The sequence below is a fragment of the Urocampus carinirostris genome, chromosome 2 (assembly GCF_059441175.1).
Source record: "Urocampus carinirostris isolate Australia breed hairy pipefish chromosome 2, RoL_Ucar_1.0, whole genome shotgun sequence".
Lineage (NCBI taxonomy): Eukaryota > Metazoa > Chordata > Actinopteri > Syngnathiformes > Syngnathidae > Urocampus > Urocampus carinirostris.
The window spans coordinates 29,531,641-29,553,687 of NC_142350.1; the positions used below are offsets into that span (position 1 = coordinate 29,531,641).

Genomic DNA, 22,047 nt, shown 5'->3' on the forward strand with positions numbered 1-22,047 from the left:
TGGAACCAGAAAGAAAATTATCAGTTGTTCATGGCCCTTCCGATCTGTTTTCTCACATAAAACTGAAGGTTTTTATTTTTGTCTTATCATAGTTATTCCACAAGTTTATTTTTAGAACAGAAAAATATTTCCTTCACTCATTCAAAGTGTTGATATACTGCCATTTAGAGCATAATATGATGCATACGTGATCAAATGTTCAAATAGACATTGTGTTATATTTAGTGCCTCGTAGTGGTAAAAAACAACAACAACAACAACAACTTTGTTTAAAAAAAAAAAAAATATTGATTTGAAAATCCAGAAAAAAATGCATGAACTATCACGTAACCATGCATTTTTAAAATAATCATGTTGGGCACATTACTCACTACTTCTTGCAAAAAGTAACCGAGTTACCAACTGCAATATTCTATAAGTAACTAGTTACCGGGGACAGTAACCATTTCTGTTACTGTAAAAATAAGTTTTTGTATATCAAAGAATTAGAGATTTTCGGAGCAGAACTCTTGTCAGTTGAATACAGAAGAAAAAAACGGGTTGGTGTGTTAAAAAAACTTTGTAGAATTTATTGTACCTCACCAGCAAAAGATTTCTTCTTACACTTGAATTGCAACAAAAATGAACAGTAAACAAAATAATAAAATAACAATAGGCATGTATAAAAACACGCACAAAAACATATGAAAACACTTTGTTCTTTGTTTATCAAAACAAAGAATGACAGGGTCTTGGTAGCTTATACTCTTCCTTGTGCTTTTTAGAACTCGTTTTTGGTTGCACTAAACAATACAGCCAAATCTAGTCAAATGATACACACTGTCCCTTTAAATATTCACTTGTACTAGCGTATATTCTATATATATGTTCTACTCTCAACTATCTGTAGTTTCAAAGGGAATGGCACAAAAATGTTGGAAAAACCTGTCGGTAATTTTCAGTGTACGGGAATTTTGTCAGTCATGTTTTGAGCAACTGACTTTTTTTTCATGTTTTGCCAAGCTCAGATTCCTATTTGAGTGTGCTTTCCAGATGTCTTTAAGACGAGAAGTGTAATTATCTAAAGCAATGGTCTTCAAATGGAGGTATCTGTTTCCCTGAGGGTATATAAAGAAACTCCAGGTTACAAAAAATAAAGTAAAGGAAGCGTTAATATGAATAAGATTTAAAAGTATTTGATAAATTGTGTCATCTTTTAAAAATGAATATAGCTAATGTACATGAAATGTGATATTCAGAAGACTATTAATTTTTAAACTTAAATGTAGAATACTTTCTCTTTTAAGAATGTGTAACCAAACATCAAAGAGCCTTTATAATGTGTTCCGCGGAGCCCATCTGCTTTTATCGTACTTTTTAGAAGTGTTTGGGACGTGCAACACAATAGAAAGCGGGAAAGGAGGAAGGGTGGGGAGGATACAAGGAGAGTGATTTCAGAATCAGAATCAGCGTTATTATCAATGTATTGCTTCAACTAGATTACAGTTGCCCTCCAGTCGGCAAAAATATACACTCGTAAATACTCGTAAATACAAAAGTATAGTGTTCACCTTGAATATAAAGTATTTTCATCTTAAATAAAAACTATACCCAACCGGGATATAGCACTTGAACTGGGATACTGCACTTAAAACTGAAACAAGTCGTGACAACTGAAAAATCTTCCATTAGGCTTTGTAGCGTATTATGAACTGACCGATAACGGATAATGGATAATGAATAACGAAGATAGAACAATAACCCTTAAAAACCCCAAACCCCCCCCCCCCCCCCCCGCCATTTTCACAAAACTATGAATATGAAGTGTAAAAAAATTCAACAGTACGGTGTGAAAACCCTTTATAGAAAAATATATGTGTAGTACTTCTTTTGCAATAAATGAAATTATAATAAAAATAAAATAATTCTTTTGCACAATTGTTTTAGTATATCAGCCGAGACCATCTAAAATAAAAACTCTTCATAACCGGAATATTCCCTTAACTAGAATATTTCATGCTCGGCATTATGGTTTTTCTTAGTTTAGCATAAAAATGGTGTAAGTAAGAAAAGGCCTGTTTCAAATACAGTCCAAACGCCAACCCAAACCTCAAAAGAAAGCGCGAAATGCATGATGGCACGTGCTTGATGCATGAGCTTCGATCATGATTGTAAGCCAGGGGATGGCGACGGAGAGTAACAAATCTTAAAATTACAAAAAAGTACCTCTACGTTCATAGTTTTAAAATGCAAAATAAAAATGCTAATATCTTGCCCGATTGGAACATAATTTATTGTATTTTAAATATGAATGCTCTTATTTTAACAAAAATCCTCAACAAATTTTTTTTTTAAAGTAGCTGAGGTGTATATGTCAGCCTAAATCTGGTCAGAAAACAGGACCACACAAAATTTCCACCCATCATCTAAAACAGATAAATAAATCATCGAGACTAATTCCAACTTCCTGCAATTCATGGACTGAGAAACGTATCTCAAGCATCAATGGATCAATTTTTAATCTGGGGCGGCAGTAGCTCAGGAGGTAGAGCGCTCGTCTTGGGATCAAGGGATCCCAGTTCGAATCCCGGCTCGTCCATGTTACATGTCGAAGTGTCCTTGGGTAAGACACTGAACCCCTTATACCCCCAATAAGCAGGTTAGCGTCTTACATGGCTGCAATACAAGGCCGCTATTGGGAAATGTGGAGCACATTGTAAAGCGCTTTGGGAAGTCATTGACTTGAAAAGCGCTATATAAAAGCAGATCATTTCATTTCATTTTATTTTAATAAAAATCTTACCTGTGTGACATAAAGTATGCTGATGAGCACAATCGATGGCCATAATTTGCTCCTGGCTCCCGCAGATGCTGTCTGAAGTTGCCGTTCCCCATTTTAGCGTTTTCAGTCCTGAGTCCGAGCAGTTTCTGTGGGGCCGACACGGTTCAGTGGAAGAGCGCATGCTGGAGAAAGAACCAGGATGGCATTGCTGGCACACAGTGTCTCTCACTGGTGTACCTGCAAGGAATATGTTTAAAGATAAACATCATTATAGTAAATACAATGAAATAAAGATAAAATTATGCATTTTAATTTGGATCAGGCCTCTCACGTCACGCTTGTTCATGTCTCACAACACATTAATGTATGGGTTTCTGGATGGGAATTCTCAGGCACTAAATTAGTTAAGACATGGGTTCCATGGCAATGACAGAAATGCCATTCTCTTTATTTCAAACCAAATTATTTTAAAAGCTGTTATTTCAGGTCAAATGACTCCACATTGATGTTTTATGGTAAAGTGCGGTAATCTGATTCTAAGAAACGTTCAACCACAACATATGACCATGTCATTATGAGAGTGATGACATCACTCTAGCAGCAAGATTGTTGGCTTTTACTTTCCTAACTGTACACAGTACTGTAAACGAGAATAAAGTTTAATTTGCTGGAAATTTTGTTGAACCTCTTCAGTCAAATGTCAAAGGAGTTGAACCTTTTGACAAAAATGCCAACTGAAGGGTAGCAGTGACTAGACACATTTGTCTCCAGGCTGCCCTATACACATTGAGAATCATCCCTACTGTGACATGCTAAACACAATTCTAGTCAAGAAACGATGGTGTTAATGCCCAAAATTTTATAACACAGAAAACACAAAAGTTGAACTTTAAAGCTACTTTAAAGGTATTGTTAAAATAATTTGTTTTTCTTTTTGCAGGGAAATCAGAGGTAAAATCCCACCTAAAAAAAATCCAGCCCGACTTGACCTGGCCTGCGGGTATAGAAGCCCAAACCAGTCCAAACCCAACCCATTTACTTAATTCTAGGTACGGAGTCCAAAGTAAACCTGAAGTGCAGCTTCAGGTTTACTTTATGCTTGGTCCCTCATATCAAGTAAGCGCGGTTCTGGAGTGCATCACCAAAGTCTATTACTCAAGTAAAAGCACTGTTACTTCAGAATAGTATTACTAAATTTGTAGTAAAAAGTAGTCAAAGAAACAATTACTTGAGCAAAAGTAAGAATGCTATACAGCGTGCATTCTGTGCAGGTTTACCACGAAATAAATAAACAAATAATAAACAGCAAAAAAGAAGCCTGGCCCGGCCCAACTTAATGCTTAAGAATTCATGCCCGAACCTGACGTCTAAGGGGAATCATCACAAAAGATGTTTCATCGGTGTCTAAACATGTCATTCTGTATATTAATATCTTTGAAAAGTATGATTTAAGCAGAAAAAGCTATTGTTATTTATTTTAGGGGGCAACAATTTGACTTGCTATTGGCTTACAAAATGTTCGGTCAGGCTACACAAATAAACATGACTTGACATAACTCAAACCAATCTATCGTATATATATATTCCAAACAAACAAACAAACAAAAAGACACAAATAAAAACAAATATTAATAATAAAGCTATTTTATATTCATTTTGTTCAATACAATGTTGATATTATTGTATATATTATTTATAATTTTTATTTACATTTGTGAACTTAGATGATTTAATAAAACAATACTGTGCAAGACTATGCCTCAAATCAATAAGTAGCCCAGTTTGAGTTAGTGCCCCTCCCAAAGTCTATTAGAATCTCTGCTGTTTGTATTCGCTTTCATTTTGTCAACCGTGAATACAGGTTTCAAAACGAGGTGCGCACAGAGTTCTTCATTGAAAAAGTGACTAAAGACTAATACCGAATAAGATATGGATGTTTTCCCATTTAGCTTGAAGATGCGGAAGTAGGATTGGTCATAATTATTTGTTACTTTTAAAGCAGTCAATCTTCTATAGCTTTGCTGTCTAAAACCATTTGTCTTGGTTCCACTTATTAAATGTTTTCAAGGACGTTGCTCTTTAGTTGTGAATCTCTTCCATAAAATGGCAAAAAGAGGAAATTGGACAAGGACAAGGATACCCTTAAATGTTTATACAAAAGCATTTCATTTGCTAAAGGGCCCTGACAAATAAAAAATAAAAAAGTGTAGGGGCAGAAACTGATTTTTTTGAGAATTCTATTTACATTCTTTGATTAAACTAAAAACTGACTAAAACGAATGATGATTTAGGGGCAATCTGCATTGAAAAATAAGTCCCTTGCTTGTGTAATTAAATGCTGATATTATTTTTCAATGCAATCCAAAAAAAAAAAAAATGTGTTAACTCAAGACAAAACAACAGCCCAATAGTAAAAAGTGTCAGGTCAGTCTTTTTTTCAAGGCAGTGGTCTTGCAAAGAAATGATTAATAATATAATGCTTACATGCAGCATTTTACCGCTAAATAAATTGAAAGATGGCCCTGAGAAATAAAAAATAAAAAAGTGTAGGGGCAGAAACTGATTTTTTTGTGAATTCTATTTACATTCTTCGATTAAACTAAAAACTAACTAAAACGAATGACGATTCAGCGGGAATCTGCATGCCCCTGTTCGGCTGCGGCTACATCGGCTCGCTACAGTTTTTTACACTTCGGCCAAAAGACCCAGTCTTTGACTCAGTTTTGACGGCGCACAAAGTCGGCTCGAACTGCAGATAAATATACGATCGCAGTTTTTTTTGCTGGAAATGCGATCATCCAGACATCAAGCGCTCGGTGCTACGACCACTTGGGAATGTTTATTAGCCACGGAATGCTATGTCAACAAGACCCAGCGGCCTACAAAGCAGCGAAGCAGAGTGGCAAGAGAGCGGCGTGACCGGACGAGGAAGCGAGGTTGTCGGGCCGGGCTAACCGCTAGGCTAAAGGCTAAACCCTTCAAAACGCCTCTCCCATCCATTTTCCTCTCCAACGTTCGCACTTCGGACAATAAACTGGACCATTTAACAACTGGAAGTGGCATCAAACCGCGAGATGACGAACTGCTGCGCTAAAATTCTGACGAAGACATGGTTAATCTTATCGATCCCGGCTGACGCTCAAGGAAACTGTGCGGGTCAGATGTATCGACATTTCGTACTGTATACACGTGTACACGAATGACAATAAATTAAATCTGAATCTGAATCTGAAATAGCAGTTTGTTCCAACAAATACAATGCACTGAATACATTTTCCCATGATCTACCAGTATTACCTCTGGGATCCAAAAGTAGATTGTGATCTACATAAGGAGCACCCCTGAAATACTTAGCACCTGTGTCACTGTAGATTTGTTACCCAAAAATGTGAGTGCCCTCATTCTCTACAAAATTAACATGCAAGTGGTTTACAGTGTTTGATATTAAGTAGGGAGAAACAATTTTTTGAGGTCCATACAGGAGATCAAAGACACCAAGGGTGGATGATATAAACTCTTATCATTTCTGATCTTTTAAATAGCACTTAGGACAAAATTCTGCAAAATTCAAAGCCTGAGTGGAACTGTTCTGCCCACTAATATAGGTCCAGTTGCAACTCTTAAAAAAAAACAATCTCAAAGTCAACAGGCAATGTTAGGTGACCGAGTGGGAAGGAAATGACTGACATCAAGGCGAAAAAGCGGTATTCGCTCATCTTGTGGTTGAGTCCTACAACCACATTGGTGCCCATTACATAAGGAGCCAAGTAGTTTAAGTAAGGGGAAACCCACATTGAAAAAAGCTGTCTCGTATTTTACTACGGCGGTGTGTGAATTACAGGGTAATAAGAATAGAGGGTAATAAACGTCATAGGTGCAGGGAGCGAGGGATACTATGTTCAATGTAAAATGTGTGCCAGAATAAAAAGACAAGATGGATTTGTTTTCAGCAAAAAAAACATTGGCGCTAAATATTATGACTCAAATAATACTCAGTTTGAATGAGTTTCCGTGCAGTCTAAATGAAATAAATCATTCAGGCGCAGAAGAAAAGAAAACCCATGATCAAAAATCGTTTTCGACATAGTGAATCCTACAGTTCAGAGTAATTTAACAGTTAAAAGGATAAAATACTATGGTACGCTAGTGACAGGGTTGGGTAGGGTTACTTTAACTTGATTACTTTCAATTACTTTTGGATTACTCCAATACCAAATATGCTAATAAAAGACAAAAGAAACTATGGATCGCTCACCAAGCGCTGCCACTCCAGAGCCGGGCGGGCAGAAGCTGTGCGCGATGCAGAACTCAACCACAAGGTGGAAACCTGCTGCGCACTCGCATACTCGGTCGTGGGTGCTGTTACACTCCTGCTTCACCAACTGTCTTTCCTTGCATACCTAAATATGGACAAGGCAGAGGGCAAGAGCACTTACTCGACTCGTTAAGTGGCCAACTTGCTAAATGATTCGTCCGAGACACTGTGCAAGTCCCTCAGGTGTTCCATAACAACCACAGCCTCCAACGTATATTTTCCCCAAAGATAATAAGATATGCAATAAAACCATCCTTTGAAAACAGTATTGCATAGTCCTGCAAATACATAAAAGATAAGAGGGAGGATACAGAAGTTTAACACAATATGAAGCAAATCCATAAATGGAGGAGAACTTTCTGGCCCGTTAAGTAAGTGAAGTAACAGGCATGAATCCTCTGTCTGCGTGTGTGCCTGGAATCTTGAATTGAAAAACAGGTCTTTTGAAAAACTAACAACAGTCGGTCCTATTTAGTATTTTAGCCTCCAACCTAGCCAGGGTGGAACTAAAGAACTCACACTTGGGCAAGAGACTACATTATATCCATAAGTTGTTGGTTTTGCCGAGGCTTGAACCAGCGACCTCCTATCATCAAGCAACTGTTTTTGCTTGGTACATTTCACAGCAATTGAGAAACCTAAAACATATTTTAATTAGTAAAAAAAATTATTTGAAAAAATAAGACATTTACTTTCCTTTAAAACTTGCCTTGAAATCCCAATCCAAGACATACCCAAAGTAAATTGAATGCTGTTTGTGAATCGTTTGTAAAACCTAGATTGATTTGGTCTCTTTTGAAAGGTTACACACTAAGGCTTTGTTCCAAACTGAAAAATCACTGCAAATGCTACTAAGTAATGCTATTAATTAATCAAAATTGGAGCACACAGAAACAGAAAGTTATTATTATCACCTGAGTTTGTTTTTTTCAATCACATGGCTTTAGATGATTGTTCAATGGGCATCGTAGCTGAAAACGTTAGCTTGAAGCCTTACCCGGTACCTTGTCAAATTTGATCACAATCTTAAGAACTAAACATCGTGTTTCACACAATTTTCTTAGGGTAGGTCAAGGGGTTTCCAAAAGTGGCCATTTCGAGACAACCAGTTTACAACATTAAGACTTCTACTTCACCATGACCAATTTTTAGACATTTTTAAAAAAGTTGTAAATGTTTGACTACCTTGTAAAAATTGTGCCTATTTATCTTACTATTATTTTTCTTCTCTATCACTGGAAGTCTTTAATACGGGTTTATCCTAGATTGTCATGTGTAATGTTGTTGTAAACAATAAACAGTATTCATTGTTATCAATGACAATAACGACAATTCTGTTATTACAGTAATTCAAATTCTAGTTCTAATAATTTATACAATTTGTAAACTTGATACACATGTTACCTTATCAAGATCTTGTATGAATATCTTATTTCCTTAGAATTGTCACAGCCATCAGTCTTTAGGGCTCGCTACACCTTTAAAGGCAGCCTGGCATTCGCACAATCTCCAGTCAAACCAAATGTAAACAATATTTACAGTGAAATTTAGGAAGGGAAGGTTGAAAAAAATTTAAGTGAAGTATTGAAATACTGTAAATTCCAGACTACAAGCCACTATTTTCTCCATATTTTAAACACTGTGGCTTTCAATATGATGCGGCTAATTCTTTTTTTTTTTTTTTTCACGAGGCGGATTGTCTCAAGGTGGTAAGGGGAAACTTTGGACATGCGCCGGGCATTTTTTTCAGTTACAATGCCGGGCCCCACATAGACGCGGTGGTGCTCCCCTATCTGCTCAGTGGCACTGTACAATGTGTAACTTATTAGTAGCAATACTTGGTCTCCATCACTCGGTCATGTGCGCAAGGGATAGGGGAGCTGAGATCAGTGCATGTGTGCAAGCTGTTGTTGTGTTTGGCAGTTTAACCCAAACTTCCGACACATTGGCAGTTTTATTTTGGGGGAAAAGGGGATTTAAACATAAGGTGCTCAGCACAGGGGTGTAAGGGGAAACATAAACAAAAAGCACAGTCCACACAACTCACGGCTAGAGGAATAATGCAGTCTTTCAGGGCACAGTGCCCCCTGATGAACGATGGCACGCTGGATCACAACAGTTGTGATTGTACGGGCTTCTGAATTTTAATCAGTACAGTTAATTTAAATTTCTTTTAAAAGCACTCCTGCATTTATGTTAATGACAATTTAATTAATGGTGACTGCTGCGCTAGATGATTAAGATTGACAACTTTGGACTCAGCCGACTGTTTTATTCACGGCAGAATGTGTCTCTATTCTGTACTGTACATTTCCCCTCTGTTTTTTTTAAATGTAAGAAATGGAATGCGTTCATTTTATGGCTTGTACATAAAGAAAGTTGAGTGTCTTCCTTAAATTTGTGCATGAGGTTTTTAATGGGGTCTTTTTAGTCTGGAGTTTATAGTATTTCAATCAGACTGCTGTACCTACCAAGGTGCATGACTGACACGAGTCCCCCCAGTGCCAGCTGTTGGCAAAGTGCCTTTCCGGGCAGGCTTGGCACTCTGTGTCCCTGTGAACTGTGCAATGCTTCTTCAAGGCCGTGCCAGGGGGACACTGGTCGCACAAGAGGAGGTCAGAAGTCACCGGGTCGCGATACTGGTACTTGGATGGCTCGTCCTGCTGTTGGAATGCCCATGTGAGGGAAGCTGTGAAGATCTGCACCAAAGGAACAATAAAATAATAAACAAGTGTGATGCATGCAGATCATGACATCTTTTTTGGGACGGAGCATGAAATATTTCTAAACTCCGGAGCGGAGGCCTGCCCGGAGGCTTCCAGTAAGTGCGAGTTGACAGAGAGGTCAGAGCTGTAAAGTTGTTGCTCCTGGTGGACCTGTTGGCCTCTGGTCAATTGCTGCGCTTGTAAAAGCCTGAGAAAAATATAATCTAAGAGATGAATTCCCAACAATCAATTTGCTTTGTTGCTAGCGCTTTGTGAGCAATACTTAGTCACATTATAATGTTGCAAAACAAGCTGTAATTGTTGTATGATTTCATCAGGTCTGTTTTTACTCATTTCTCCTTCCTACTTTTGGCATATTTTTGGCAAACGCTAAGCGGTTTCTGAACAATTAAAAAAGTTAAAGTAAATGTTTTAGTCTAGATAAATACATACTGAGGAACATAGCCTACTGACTTAACATCAGCTGCTTTACAAATAGCTGGTCCTATAAAGTGCCTGCCAACTATGAAATGGTATATCGCACAACAATGAAAATATGACCAGCTTAGGGTTCATGCTGATCGGGTTTCCGGGCTTGTACATATGAAATAATGGACCAAAAACTGATCAATGGTGAACAGCAAGTACTCACTGTACTTGTTTTTTTCTTCTCAGGCAACGTCCTGAATATAAGTGACAAATGAAGGAAAGGGGAGCTGAAATCTACTGGGCGATTTGCCGGCTTCCCTCATTGTAAGAGAGGTTCAAGTCTGCCAGCGACCAGATTGTGAGGCTTCACACTCGAGATTCCCTGTCAGCGCTTCTATGCACATGAAACAAGATCAAAGTTAAATTATGTCTGCCTTTCATCGAATACACCCGTGTTATTAAGTAAATGTATTTCTTTTATAAGATAAAACAGATTCTATATAATGGAATGATGCTCATATGCTGTGGAGTTCCTTTGAAAAAGTACATACTCAAGCGTTAGGTCTCTGATTGGGTGGATGCATTACTCAAAGGCTGTTTTGAAGGCAGATAAAGTCATAAAAGCTCCCTGCTGCCCACAATTGTCGCTTTATTACACTCGTCCTTGATAATTCTAATTTTAAAGGCAAATTCTTACATTTAACATTTACCACTTAATGCGAGCTGTTTTAAACCTTGCTGTTTTTGTACTAAGGGAAGCGCATGCACTTGTAGTCAGTAAAATGTTTGCAGTGCCTTTGATGCAGTCCCACATAAACTGTCATGGTTTGGTGCCTGCAGTCCTTTTCCTTCTCCAAAGATGGCAGCATTACCCCATTATCCAGTCCCTCTCACTATTCCTCCTTCTCAGTGATACCAATCATACAATTAGCCACATCTACCATAAATACTCCACACTCCAACATCATGCTGAGTCGTTTTGATTCCCAAAGACATTCACCCGCCAAGACTACAGGCTTCTCCTCCCATGACTTCCTTCTTCAGTTCCCTCCTCGTTCTAAGTTAGCCCACCCCAAGACCTGCCACTCCAACCACCTTTAAAGGTACTCCCGAAGCTCCCTTTCAAGATTTCAAACTTCTGCTACCAGACCTACTTCTTCAATTCCCTCTTCGTCCTAGGATCTTCCGCTCCGGCCATATTTTTAAAGGTACTCCCAAATCTCCCTTTCAAGATTTTCACCACCCTAACACTCCTACTCAAGTTTCCCTTCTCAGCAGTTCTGGTCCAACATTCCCTTCTCCTGGGTAAAGTATTATTATTATTGTTGATAAATAAACACCCCGCTGTTGGGTTTCAAACATGTCCCTTCTATTCGGTCTGCTTGTTGTCCTCCATCTGTGTCAGTTCGACGCCTCGTGACTTAAACAACATAAAATAAAGGTCCTATTACATATGACAAAGGACATTTGTGAAAATAATCCTATTTTCGTTTTAAATGCTGTCAAAAAAAAGTTTTAAATAAATTGCAACCAACATATTTGTCATGGTTGCCATGGCGCCCAATTGGCCACGCCTGTGTGTGTCATGGTGGCCATTGTGCCCAATTGACCCCGCCCGTGTGGCACCAAGCTGCGGCTCGTTGAGAGATTGGCTTTCTGTCTATATTACGCTCAGCGCTCTCTTGCTTCCTTTTTCAGCCCGTCAAACGAACTTCTGCCCTACAAGACGTGGGATCTGACTCGGTCCTGTTTTCCTGTTGATATTTCCAGTCCGGTATTGTTCCCGTTTATTTTTGTCCTGTTTAATTTCGGGTTCCAGTTTTGTTTCCGTCTGTTTTTGTCTTGTTGTTATTTTCTCCAGGTTTTGTTCCCGCCTAGTTTCTCCTGTTTACTTTCAATATCCTGATTCGTTATCTATCTTGTCTGTCCCGTCCTGTCCAGTATCGACCCCATTTGCCCGGTATCAACTCGGGCAATTGGAATCGATCTCGTCGGTCTCTGGCTTCCTGTCTTTCCAAGCCGGCTGCCTAACATGCATGACTCCCCATTTCCTGTAAAATAAAGGCTTGTGTGAGAACATCAGGCGATTGGGTCCTGATCCTGTTCTGTTTTTTTTTTAATTTCTCAATAAATACTTAGACAGCATGCATTGATTTCCAAATGACCTTATATGAATTCACCTATATGTATGAAATGTTTTGTTTTAAATATTTGAATACCTACATTTTGGAAATGTTATTATGTAGACAAAATAATGGATACAAACTCATTAATATAACTAATAGTACATCATTATTATTATTATTTTCCTACCTTAAGGTTAACGGCCGTTGGCAATAGTATTTCGAACTTCAAAAACATGTTTGTGTTCTTTAATCTGACATTTTATTGAAATCTATGAAATTTTCTTATATTTTAAATCAAAGAGCCTATAGTCCACTAAATTAAATGTCAAAAACAGTGAATGAATACATGAACAAGGAAAAAACTGTCCATGTTTTAAAATACTCACAGGTGGAGAAATTTGCATTATCCTTACCTAGATGGAGCATTGTCGGACATTTTGCTGCTTTTCTCTTTTTCTTCACCTTTTTATTTTGTTTTTTCTTTATTCTTATCTTTTTTTTCTTTATTCCCGTTTCCTCAAGTCCCTATGGTCAATTGAGGTTGAGACCTCTGATTAAAAAACTCTCATGATTGAACAAGCCGAGAGTAATGAAGGGTTCATTGCCTCCAAAGGTCTGTGGACACATGTTTTTTTAAGATTTCTTTTAGTATGTGGCTATTTTAAACCAATTTCAGAAGGTTAATTTAATTGTATAAAATAGTGTTATCTATAATTAGTTACGCAGCACGGCGGCGCAGTGGTTAGCGCTTGCGCAGCACAGTTCATGTCATGGGAACCTGTCGTGGGTTCAAATCCAGCTCCAGACTTCCTGTGCGGAGTTTGTATGTTCTCCCCGTGCTTGTGTGGGTTTCCTCCGGGCACTCCGGTTTCCTCCCACGTTCCAAAAACATGCATTTCAGGTGAATTGGCCGGTCCAAAATTGTCCCTAGGTGTGAATGAGCGAATGAGTTGTCTGTCCCTGTGTGCCCTGCGATTGGCTGGCAACCAGTTCAGGGTGTCCCCTGCCCACTGCCCGGAGATGGCTGGGATGGGCTCCAGCACCCCCGCGACCCTAATGAGGATAAGCGGTACGGCTAATGAGATGAGATGAGATGAGATGAGATGAGATAATTAGTTACTTTTTGAGTAAAACACTACTTTATGGAGTCAGTAATCTGGGGGGTACTCAGTTACCTTTGAAATGACGTAACAAGTAACTAGTCCGTCTGAGGAAAAAACACTTTTTGGGTGCGAGCTTGAGGTTGTGTTCCATGAGGCGAGTAAACACCATCTGCAGGCGTTGGAGTGCAACTTCCTCTGTGGGAGCAAACACCATCAGGTCGTCGAGGTAACATAATAGGCTCATGAAATTCTGATCACCGAATATCGACATCATCATCCTCATAAATGTTGCTGGGCTGTTGCAAAGTCCCCGAGGGAGCCGGTTGTACTCGTGAAGCCCGAAGGGTGATGAGAATGCCGTGTACTTTTTGTCATCATAGTGCAAGGGGACATTGTAGTAGCCTGACGTCAGGTACATCGTGGAGAAAAAGGCATTCCCCCCAAGTGCGGCCAAAGCATCAGCTTGATGCGGTAGTGGGTAGGCATCCTTTATGGTTCTCGCATTAAGCCAGCTTTTCCTCTCAAATGCATAAGGATTTCCTCTGCTTGCTCTTCAAGTCTCACATTACTTTTTTTAATAAATGTCCTCATTAGATCTTCCCACTCATGTACTTTTATTGAGTCTAAGCCATCCCCAATAAATGACGGCGGTTCCTTAACCTTTCTCTGCGTAACCACCTGAACCTGTGATCCATCTGACACATGACTAGGCTGACTCAATCTGTTTGCTACATCTTGTGTGGCAGCAGCGTCAGGAGCTACTATATTGTGTGACTGTATATTTGAGAAAATGCTATTAGCCAATTTATGTCCTATTTCCTTAATAATATTTGTCATGTGATCAGCTAAACCCTCAGAAATTTCACTCGTGGAATTTGGCGTAGATGTGGGTCTGACCTGAGGTGAAGGTAGGCTAGCATGTTGGTCAGCTGCATTATAGGTGTTGACACTAGAAACTGCCTCTACTCTATGTGTAGCACCACCTGGGGTAGAACTATCAACAGACGGGATGGGGGTAATTGTAATACTGCTTTTGAGTAACGCGCCCAACACGGTTCGGGACTTTAAAAAAAAGCCAGAGCACCTGATAAGAACCTAGACAAACAGGAACAAAAAAAAAAAAAAATCACAAGAAAAAATTCTCAGCCCTGATAAATGTGAGAAGGCAGCACTAACCAGACACAAGTTTAGATGAAGTTTATCAGAACCCCTCAAGGAATTTCCAGCCATTCATACATCACAGAGCCTCATTCATCATTTAATTGAGCACTGAATCTTCCTGAAGAGCTCACAGTAGATTTGGAAGCGAAGCTGTCAGTTAGCGAGCGTGCTTGACATGAAGCCACGCAGACCGGGTAGGACACATGCGGTCCAGATGTCAGCCAACAGCCCGCTTTCTCTCGGCTTCGGAAACGGTCCTGCGGACTTTCCCTTTGGCCGACGCGACCTCGCCGTTGCGCGCGACCGCCTGTGCTCCCTCATATCGGTTTTTGTTTTATCCTCGCATAAAACAATAAGCACCTACTCTCACGTATCGTGCATGTGCAGGATAATGTATTGCATGTGTGGGACTGTGTGTTTATGTGTTATGGCTGCGGTCCTTTCTGCGGTCGCCTCTCCTGGCTGCTGTTTGTTAGAGTAACTGTCGGAGGTTACTGCTGGGCTTTCCCCATCCACCACCACAATGCAAAACACTATTTTATCACCGCGCACCGCTGACCTCCCTCCTGGCCGTGTGTTTGTATTTCTTCTTAAGCCGCTTACCTCAAACAACATTCTACCTCAAATAATAAATCTGTGTCAAGCCGTACGGGGTGTTCTTTCGAAATCTAAGGTCAAATGCTGTATTTTGTGATGCTATAGAACAGGAAACGTATGGTTCGCGAGCCGATATGGCTCATTTCATAGGTGCATAGGTACATATGGTTCAGAGATAAAAATCTATATAATGGAAGTATCATCGATTCTCATAAATGCAGAGCAGAGATTAGTGGGCACATAGCTGACATCACCTTAATAGAGTGAAGGGTTCGTTCAGGTATATTAGGGGCACAATTTCCACCACAGTTTACAGTCAAGGTGTCACACTAACAGACCCCGTTTTGGCTGTGTAAGATAAAGTATGTTCTAAATGTGCCTTTTATACCATATATCCAATACATACTTGTATACTCTTACTTTTATACTCTTATATCTTTATAATATTAGATTCCTATAGTGCTAAATAAGTGTATGGTTTTACGATTTCGCAAACACCTCCAAGGTCAGGAGAATGCGTTCTCAGGCACCAGGGAGTGTGCCTCTGATTAAAAAGCTACATTTTGAAAGCCACTATGAGGCCTGCTAGCTAGCTAATCAAGATGACCTTGACATTCCCAAATTCCAAGCTGAGAGCTTGCTTTTCTTCTCACAGAGATGCACTGTGTTTACAAAGTTTCACTATCCCTATTGGTCATTTGTTATACTTGCGCGCCATCTAGCGACTAACATTATACACTGCATTTAAATATGTGATTCCTGTCTAAACCAATCAGATTCATTTCCTGTGTTCATATAAACCAATCAGATGTCTAGTTTCCTTTTTGTGATTTGCAATAAATGAGCTTCCTAAAAAAGGAGGAGCGTATTTTTCCTTAAGCCGATTCTGCAAGCATGTATCTCCGATGGAAGGGGCTATAAAAAAGTTTCGGACTCAGAGAGTTATTTTCTTCTTTCTACTACAATCTCAAGTTTTAACCTTGACAGGCTCTACGTCGCTAAAGAATCCTTTATTTGGAAATTCGTGAAACAATTTAGGTTGAGACACTTTTCAATGAAAACCCACAGAGGAAATTGTAAACACCCAGAAACATTGGCCAAGCACAACAAGCAATTTGATTGGTGCGTGGTATGGGTGGTTGGAACTATACACAGAGCGCACTTGTTTCCACTCAGCACCATCTGTAATAAGAGCAAATAAGCCAGTATCCTCGTTTTCAGTATTTTGTGACATTTTTACAAGAGAACACTGCTTGTACCTTGTTTTGAAATCATTAGTTAGGAAAAAATGGGACTCAAAATGAGTCTTGTTCATCTTTCGTAATTGTTTCGTAAAAGTTTAAAGTGGGATTTCATACATTCAAGCAAAGCATCTAACGTCACCCAGTGAAATAAAAGGCACTAAAAAATAGATTTTGTCTGGAAAGCGGGCTTGGGGGTTTTGCCCAAATTTGTCTTAAAATACATGGTATGTCAAAGCACTAATAGTCAATCTAAGAAGCTACGACCATAGTCCAAATACTTATTTAAATGCATTTGCCTTGATCTATGCCTCATGAGCATACTGGTTTCTTCCTTGGCTATTTTCTACTTCTTCATTTGTGCCATAAAATAATGGATCTTGAAGTACAGAAACAAATGATACAAGCTAATGCTGGCTTACTCGCTAAACAAGCCTTCACGCGAATTGGTTAATTTCCCTGCAACATTTTCATTTTACACCACTACAGTGAAAATGCCACAATTGTTTCTATGTATACACATAGTGTGAGGCCATGCTCTTGACTAAACACATAAAAGAACAACTCATAAAAACATTTAAGACAGCAACAAACCACACTTTTGTAGAAAGGAGGAACTAACCACGGCACGTCATAGATTGTGGTGAGTGACATAAATATAATCACTGTTTGTTTGAAGTCAAAACAAAATTCTGGATAAGTCTATTTTCGTAATTAAATAAGCCGCTTTGCCACTCATGGAGAATTACCAGTAAATGTTAAATCTTGTCCATATTAATTCAGAAAGATAATTTGGATGGGTCTAAAACTGTAATTCTAATCTCAATTAACCTATCCTTTCAAATAATAATTACCAGTATTTTTGTTGATTTAACTTAAGCTTTATTATATTTATCATTTAGTTGCTTGTTTTCTTGTTATTTTTTATTTTCTTCTTTTTCTCACATTTCGTTTTGAGCCAGGTTTGTATAGAGCAGTGTTTTTTTGCTTTTTGGAGCCAGAGCACACTTTCCGTTAGGGTAATTCCACTAGAGGGTTCCTACCTAGACAAATAAGAAATGGGCAGAGGTGTGTGGTGATTGGTTACACGTGTGCCCAATTATCCCTAGAGTTTGAAAAGGCATTTTGATCGGCACGTGACGGTGGGTCATTATCTTCCACATTTCATTTCCACCAACACACTAGATTGTGTGTTTTTCTTTTATTTATTTCCTCCTTGCATTTTCCAGTTCCAGGTTTGATTTTTGTGTCTGGTTTTTATTTGGGCAAAATTGCTTTGTGCCCAATTGCTTGTTTGGTATTTTGATCCTGGTTTTGTTAATCAATACTGTCCTTATTTTGAGCACCTTTCTCTACAGTTCTTGCTTCCCCCACATGGGTCCATCATACTCCAAAAACTTAGTAGAATGACCCAACAACCAACCACCAAAGGACCCAGGGGATTCTGGTTACTGTCTTGGCAGGGGCATGGGGGGTGAGGAGAAAGGCCGCTCTGCTACTTCTGGTTCCTGGCTCAGCTGCGAGGAGAAGACCCCTCATCCGCGCTTGATTCCTGTCTCGGCGGCAAGGAGGTACCCTCAGCTGTACCCTGGTTTCCTGTCCTGGCGGCAAGGAGAAGGCCCTATAGCCGCGCCTGGTTTTATAGCCATAACTCAGAAAGTACCGTAAGTAATTGTTGGAAACCGATGTTTCTATTTATTTTAACTTTTTTTTCTTTATAGTTTTATTCTACATTTAACATATTTTTATTGTAAAGTAAGAATGATTTGACTTAGTTAATTTTAGAAAAATATTTCTTGGTAAAATAGATTTTTAAAATTACTATGCTAACTTATTTTTCTTGTGAAATAAGGAAAATTAAATCCCAAATTGATTTTTTTTTCCTGCGGCACACCATACGAGGTCTCAAAATGGTTGAAAAAACACCGGTATAAAGGAGTTGAGAACTTGGAAACAGGGTTAGCAAATAAATGAATGCTGAATGTTATCAACCAAAAAAGGAACACCATTCCCCAAAATGAACAAGACACTTTTAATCAAAACCACAAAGTTAACAGAAGTCGAAAAACATAGAGTAGCAAAACAAATTTGAAAAAAATATTCACCAAAACTGGGAACAAGTCCAGACAATAACAAAAGTAACAGACAATGAACTGTTGAATTGAATTAAGGAACCACATACAACTAAACTGAAAAGACAACGAGGACCACTCAGACATCAGATCAGCAGATGAGGAAGCTTAGTCAAAAACAGGTAGACACAAGTAGCTTAATATCAAAGTTCATATCTGCTCTCTCTTAAAAAATCTGTTTCTCAGCTGGCATTGTTTCACTCCAGAGTTCAGTGAAAAAATATAAGATAAAAACAGGCTCTATGTTTGGAACCGAATCTCCAAAATAAATCTCAGTGAGCTCACTGTTTTCCTGACAAAACTCATCAATCTTGTCGGTCATTTGATTGAAAAATTTCACCCAGTTGGATTTTTGGAGCCATACTAAGACTGCATGTTTTGTTTGCAGCATTGGTGGCCCAGAACGGAAACCCTATTAATCATCGTTAGTAATAAATTATGAGGTCAATTAAGCCTTAGGCCAACAGCCCACCAGCTAGTCAGTGTAAAGCATATAGAGGAACTTGGCACACAATAACCCCCGCTTAGCTAGTCTGGTTACATTTACAGCCGTCACTTGAATAAGTCACACTAAGTTCACTGGCGTGTACTCGCTAGCACATGTGGAAATGGTCACAGTCGCGCTGATTTGATCAACTTTCGCACAGTGCGCTTTGGACCAAACCCAATGGCAATGAGACTTAGAAACAATGCACCTAAGAGAGACAGCTTATGAATTCTGGGAAGTTTTCAGATGAAACAACTATGATTGTATGATAGTCATCCTTTTTTGGACAAAAATAAACAAAATGGTTCAATTGTTCTAAGGCCAGGGTCATGTAGTGAGGGTAGTAACAATAAAATGCTTGATGTAGAACTGCACACTGCCACTTGGGAGCAGCAAAGGAGGCAAATATTGTCAACAACAGACTTGAGGTCGCTCATGGACCCTGCCCTCATTCCTTTTGGAGGTACACATCATAACACATTACGTTTGTATTTTTAATGCATGTTTTAAAGGTACGTTAGATTTGGAAATATAAAGATAGTGATAAAAGGTATTTTCGAAAATTTCTGAATAACTTTGTTGTTTGTAACTCTACCTCACGTTGCAGATTAGCTTCAGGCATAACATGTTAGAGCAGGGGTCAGGAACCTTTTTGACCCAAAGAGCCATAAAAGCAAAAAATGTTTAAAAAGAAATTGAGAGAGCCACATCATATATGTTCAGACAAAATTGAAAAAACTGCCAAACACGCGCTCTAGACAAAAGCTAATTCTTCAGCACATTTTATTTCACTCTGTGTCATTTGATGATTTAATCAAATGTATAAAATGATAATAATGCCAAATCCTGTGTCCCAAATCAATTTAAATATGCCATTTACAATTTGTCTTCCACCTTCAGTTAAGAGAATGTTGAGGCAATTTTTTTCCATGAACTTCTGCATTAAGTTGCTTCGGCTGTATATGGACCAAAATCGGGATCAAATAACTTGACTTTGGAACGCCACATTCGTTATTTGTTCAGGGAGTAGCTTGACCTGAGAACTTCTTAAGTAGCGACACATTTTGAATGTAAATGCACTAATCCTTTCTAAGACCCGCAAAAGTAAAATAGTATATATTTTTTAAAACATAAAAGAGTATCAGAACATACATGTTAAAATTAGATCACCGAACATTAAACTTAAAACGAGAGGCGAATAATCTTAAAAAACAAAGAATAAAGGAAATGATAAGTGGTAAATGGTCTGCATTTATATAGCGCTTTTCAAGTCCTTTCACCTTTTTGCCTCGGATTTAAAAAAAAACTGATCCAATAACGTCTGCTTTTACCAGCTTTTAAAAATCTATTGGTAATAAGCGAGGCAGACGTAGCAACACCCTGACTTGTCAAAACATTTTACAGATTATTCCATTCCACAAACTTCATGGAATTTGGATGTATTTAATTGGGGATAATTGGATGATGGCTGGGCAGCACGGCGGCGCAGTGGTTAGCGCGTTTGCGGCACAGTTCCGAGGTCATGAGATCGCACCTCCTTTGTGGGGTTTGCCTGTTCTTCCGGTGCTTGCATGGGTTTCCTCCTGGCACTCCGGTTTTTCCTCCCACATTCCAAAAACATGCATGTCAGGTTAATTGGCCGGTCCAAATTCTCCCTAGGTGTGATTGAGTGAGTGACTTGTCTGTCTCTATGTGCCCTGCGACTGGCTGGCAACCAATTCAGGGTGTCCCCTGCCCACTGCCCGAAGATTGCTGGGATGGGCTCCAGCACCCCCTCGACCCTACGTAGGATAAGCGGTGCAGATAATGGATGGATAGATGGCTCTGCTGTCCTCCCCGTTATCTTGCCAGAAACTCTCCTCCTCATCATCTCTGAAGTTTGAACTATCACGTAATATGAAGTGCATGCTGGGAGCACGTATGAGTTGCCAGGTAGATATGAAGCGATAGAGTTTGTTTATGTTTGGTAAAATCTAGGAGCGGCGAATAGCAACGTGTATTGTACAGGCAATATTCTACCTGTTCAGGTACTTCATAACCTGAAACTTTCGAATGTAGAGACATTTGTAAGTAAAGGTACCACTTTTTTTGTGATTGGCTGCCAATTAGTCGAGGGAGCCCCCTTCCCAATCTACGATGTCAAGTGAGATGGGCTCCAGAACCCCCATGACCCCAGTGAGGATAAGGGTACTAAATATTTTTTGGAGTCTGCTTTTCTAATACAAACGTACCCCACGGTACTGTGGTTTGACTTCGTCACCGCGCATGGGCAACATATTTCCTCTTGTGGTCAAATCCTGACCTATACTACATCAAATTGGCTTATTTTCCATCCATACTTATGACCATAAACATTTTAGGTGTCACATTTACGGCATACACAAGTTAAAATGATCAAAAACATATAAAATAGGCAGAAGAACAATATTTGTAGGGGTGTAATGTAATTACCATTGTGTCTCTTGGGCCAATAAATCAAATTACGATAGGGATATGTGGTTATGAATGCATGTTTGTTAGTATCTTGTATTAACTGTATTAACCTTATAGCTAGGCAAAATGAACAAAAATCTTTAGATGTTCATGGCTATTCTTGTGGTTCCATAAAACTTGTATTTTGGTTCTTAAACAGTTTGTGCAGTAAAAGTATTTTATTTGCAAAAGAGGTACCTATATTATTACTTTATTTTCGCACTGTTAAATGTTTTTGCATTGTACTGCTTACTTTAATTACACTTGACTTAATCACCATAACTTTGTCCGAATGTAAGTTATTTCAGTTGTCGTGTTAACTTGATACTTTTAAGTGCATTGACCCGGTTGTGTATAGATCTTATTTCATATATGAACACTTTATAATAGAGGTAAACACTTGATAATTTTCTATTTTTTAGACTTAAATTGTATGTTTTCCCAACCGGAGTGCAACCGTAATTTCATTGTAGTAATCCAAAGATAATAGAGGTGATTCTGAAATGCACCTACCTACC

General features: G+C 38.9%; 1 protein-coding gene across 1 annotated transcript in view; it reads right to left on the minus strand.

Annotated features, from left to right (window-relative positions):
• LOC148371620 (tumor necrosis factor receptor superfamily member 11B-like) overlaps positions 1 to 22,047 on the minus strand; it is a 43,013-nt gene that overhangs the window by 9,168 nt on the left and 11,798 nt on the right. The window contains exons 2-4 of the mRNA XM_088327907.1: positions 9,548 to 9,775; positions 7,017 to 7,161; positions 2,783 to 2,998 (exon numbers count right to left, since the gene is read on the minus strand). Of these exons, the coding sequence (XP_088184033.1) occupies positions 2,783 to 2,998; positions 7,017 to 7,161; positions 9,548 to 9,775 (589 nt within the window). The remainder of the gene's footprint in view (positions 1 to 2,782; positions 2,999 to 7,016; positions 7,162 to 9,547; positions 9,776 to 22,047) is intronic.